This window comes from Atta cephalotes (genome assembly GCF_000143395.1).
Source record: "Atta cephalotes unplaced genomic scaffold scaffold00032, whole genome shotgun sequence".
Lineage (NCBI taxonomy): Eukaryota > Metazoa > Arthropoda > Insecta > Hymenoptera > Formicidae > Atta > Atta cephalotes.
In genome coordinates, this window is record NW_012130096.1 from 1233970 (window position 1) to 1238036 (window position 4067).

The 4067-nt window shown below is 29.7% G+C and overlaps 1 protein-coding gene across 1 annotated transcript; it reads right to left on the minus strand.

The window, feature by feature from the left end:
- Positions 1 to 242: 242 nt before the first annotated feature.
- Positions 243 to 1238, minus strand: LOC105621094 (hydroxymethylglutaryl-CoA lyase, mitochondrial). The gene has a single exon (XM_012202565.1). It carries the CDS (start codon positions 1236 to 1238, stop codon positions 243 to 245), a length of 996 nt encoding a protein of 331 aa, XP_012057955.1.
- Positions 1239 to 4067: the final 2829 nt, after the last annotated feature.

Consider the following 4067-nt stretch of genomic DNA (forward strand, 5'->3'; position numbering starts at 1 on the left):
ATATATATATATATATATATATATATATATATATATATATATATACATGTTGGAATGTAAAATGCTTTGGTTTTGCCTTGCACTTATTAAACTTAGAATGCTTTCCAGCAAAAAAATACAGATGAACATTGTGCCAATGAATACAGTATTTTCAAAGTCCTAGAATTTTTTCTATTTTATAGCTAAACTTGTAATTGTACATGTTAGAAAGTATCCTTAAATATAATGTCATTAAATATAGATTAGCATTTCTGATAATTCTTTTTGGCAAGTATAGCTACTGCAGTCTTTGACTGGTTTGTTCTATTTAGTTCTTTACTGATGTAATCACCAATTTCCACTATTTTACATAAATCTACGCCAGTTTCCAATCCTTCGCCCTCCAAGAAGTACAGTAGATCCTCCGTTGCAACATTTCCTGAAGCACCAGCGGCATATGGGCATCCACCAAGTCCAGCAACTGAAGAATCAAAGACTCTTATATCATTTTCAAGACCCATGTATATGTTCATCAAGGCCTGGCCATAAGTATCATGACAGTGCAACGCATAATAACTCATGTCGTTTGATGAAACATGGAACAGTTCATTTAAGACACGTTTGATCTTCCTTGGAGACCCTACACCTATGGTGTCACCCAGAGAAATTTCATAACATCCAAGATCTAACATTATCGAAGCTAAATGTGCTGTGGTAGCCGGTTTGGTTTCACCTTCGTAGGGACAGCCAACAATGCAGGATATGTAACCCCGAGTTCTGATGCCATGCTTTCTTGCCTCCTCCACTACCACTTTGAAATTTCTTATACTTTCTTCGATGGAACAATTGATATTAGTTTTGGAAAAGGTTTCTGACGCTGCACCAAATACAGCGATTTCTTTCACATCTGTTGCAATAGCACTCTCTAAGCCTTTCAGATTTGGTACTAGTACTGGATAAGATACATCGCTTCGTTTTTCAATTTGTTGAAAGACCTGCTGATTGTCTGCCATCTGAGGAATCCATTTTGGAGATACGAAGCTGGTAACTTCGATGCTTCTCAATCCGGTAGCTGACAGTTTATTAATAAAATTGACTTTGACTTTGGTAGGCAGTATTTTTTTCTCATTTTGTAATCCATCTCGAGGTCCAACTTCGACTACTTTTACAAAATCGCTAAATTGTCTTATTGTATAATTCCAGACGCAATTGCGAATGTTTGATGGCAATATCACATGTCTCGAAAATAATTCTATCATCGTAAAATATGATGAAAAAATTGCGTGTTAGTTAATATGTTGCACTATTTACAAATTGTACACATGGGCTGCGTTCAGCGGACTCAACAGTTGAGTGAGCGCTTGTTGCTATTGATGTATTCTTTCAGATCTAAAATACTGATTGATCCAAAATGCTGTATGATAAAAGAATACACCAATAACAGCGAGTGTTCACTCAATTGAGTTCTTTGAACGCAGCCATTTACTACCATGCGTATCACCAATCCAAATTCGAATTAAAATATTTGTTTTTTTAGTGATTTCCCCAATTTTACCAATAGCAGAGAAAAACATGAGAGGGCTTTTTTTGTAAAAAAAATCTGTGAAAAACATACTACCTTATTCTTGAAAAATATCTCATACGAAAAACTAGGGAAATACTATAGCATATGTAACGTATTATTTTTCTAAACTTTCGTTTCTTTTCAAGAATAGGGGTCCAGTGCATCAATTTTTTGCAACATTCACATTCCTATATTATTTCATATATTATATTATGGCTGTTTTCAAATTTACTGTTAGCATTGAAAATGCTACAGTTTACGTCATGTACACTATAAATTTTCAGTATAGGCAGTCAATTTTGAAATACCTTTTGAATGACCTTTATTACATTATACTTTATTATATTACATTATATTATATTATTGTTTATATTTATATGCATTTTTAACATCTATTTGAATATGAAACTGTCAATAAAATAATATCGAAAATGGCTGTATTCGTGCTAACAACAGCCAATACTAAAAATAAATTAAAAATGAGCAAAATCCACCAGGTATACTGATCAATAAAATTATAATTAATTCTATAGTAATAAAATATTCTATAGTGAATTTGATCACTTTTCATCTCATTTTAAAATACACAATCAACTTGGCAGCTAGCCTCATTCGTATCAATATTATTAATATCAATATTTTACAATTATTCAAAGATAATTCGACGATCCCACAAATCACGTGCGATCTTTGATAAATATTAGGGGATTCATATTTTTTACTCACATATTTTTTAGCTTGTAAAAAAATAATTATCTTATTCTTCCATCATTTATCTATACTTATCATAGTAAAGATAACACATTTGATAGCTGACCTTTATTAAATTGATGTATTTATTGCATTATTAATGCATTTGAAGTTTAACGAGAAAGAACTTTAACATATTGCGACGCGCCAACAAACAACAATTTTATAGTTTCAAGAATATTATAATATATTATTTACTGGATAATATGAAATATAATTGTGCAGATTATTAGTAATCTAGTGAAACATCGTTGTAAAATTGTATGTGCTGTTAAAATAATCTTCATTTTTCTTTCTCCATTAAGTGTTAATTTATATAAAAATATCTGTGTCTGCAGTTCAATTTCTTTGCAAAAAATTTATTATCGAAATATCTAAATTTTAAATTAAATATTCGAATTATATTATATTCGATTATAAAAAAAAATGGGTAATTATACACATAAGACATAATATTTGATTGTGTAATATTTTTTTTGTGTAATAAAACTTATAAATAACATCTTTAGGTGGTTCTTCTAGTCAACAGGCAGAACTTGTAAACAGTGAACAAGCAGAATTATCTAATGGAAACGAATCTACAATCACAACTGTGATAGCACCACCTACTATCTTTGCTACAAAAGATGAGTTTGTTAGAATCTGGTTTTCATGGAAAAATGATTTCTTTGCTTATTTAAAGAATATTGACAAAGTTGAAGACAAAAAACAAATGTGGGGTTTCATGCTTTTAAATCGTATGGGTCCCATAGGTCAAGAGATTCATAGAACATTTCATTTCTATGAAGAAGATAAAAACGCGATAGATATAGACATATTAATTAAGAAATTTGATCTCTATTGCTTATATGGAGATAAAAAAAGAGGCAATGAAGATATCGACGAATACATACATGAATTGAAGGTATATTAATAAAAGTACTTATATAAAAGTACTTATATAATAACACTCACATGCAAAAAAATGGGCCACTAAATTTTTGCACAAATTTTTAATATTTTCAAATAGCAATAACTCAGTAAAAAATCATCGTAGCGAGATGTTTAAAAAAACCTTGTAAAGCTTGAAATCTCTATTTCTCATATCGGTACTTTAAAAAAATGGTCGTATTGATATTATGTAAAGTTACATAAACATAACCGAAGATGCATAAATTTTCAAAATTTTTACGAAATTTGCGAAGTTCCATGGCGTCAATTAAAAATTGGCGCACACAAATGGGTTTACAGCTTTCAAAAAAGTGAATCTTTACCTTTTTGCTTTTTTATAGATCTCTGTACAATTTTTTTGTCGAGTTATTTAACGTTAAAATTAATTAAAGTTATTTAAAAATGACTTTTTTGCTTCAATGTTGAATAATTCAATGATAAAAAATCATATAGAGATCTATAAAAAGAAGTAAATTAAAGATAAAGATTTGTTCTTTCGATTGTAATGACCTCTATTTGTGCGCAATTTTTAATTGGCGCCGTGAAACTTCGCAAATTTTATAAAAAATTTTGAGATTTTTATGTATATGTAATTTCATAAAATATCAGTAAAACTGTTTTCTAAAATACTGATCTGAATAGTAGAGATTTCAAGCTTTAAAAGGCTTTATAAAACATCTCGCTACGATGATTTTTCACTAAGTTATTGCTATTTGAAAATATTAAAAATTTATGCAAAAATGATTTGTGTGTGTGTATGTTGTGTGTGTGTGTGTGTGTGTGTGTGTGTGTGTGTGTGTGTGTGTGTGTGTGTGTGTGTGTGTGTATATATATATATATATAT

Coding starts and splice junctions, on each gene's coding strand:
- LOC105621094 (XM_012202565.1), bottom strand. CDS start 1,238: ATGATAGAATTATTTTCGAGACATGTGATATTGCCATCAAACATTCGC.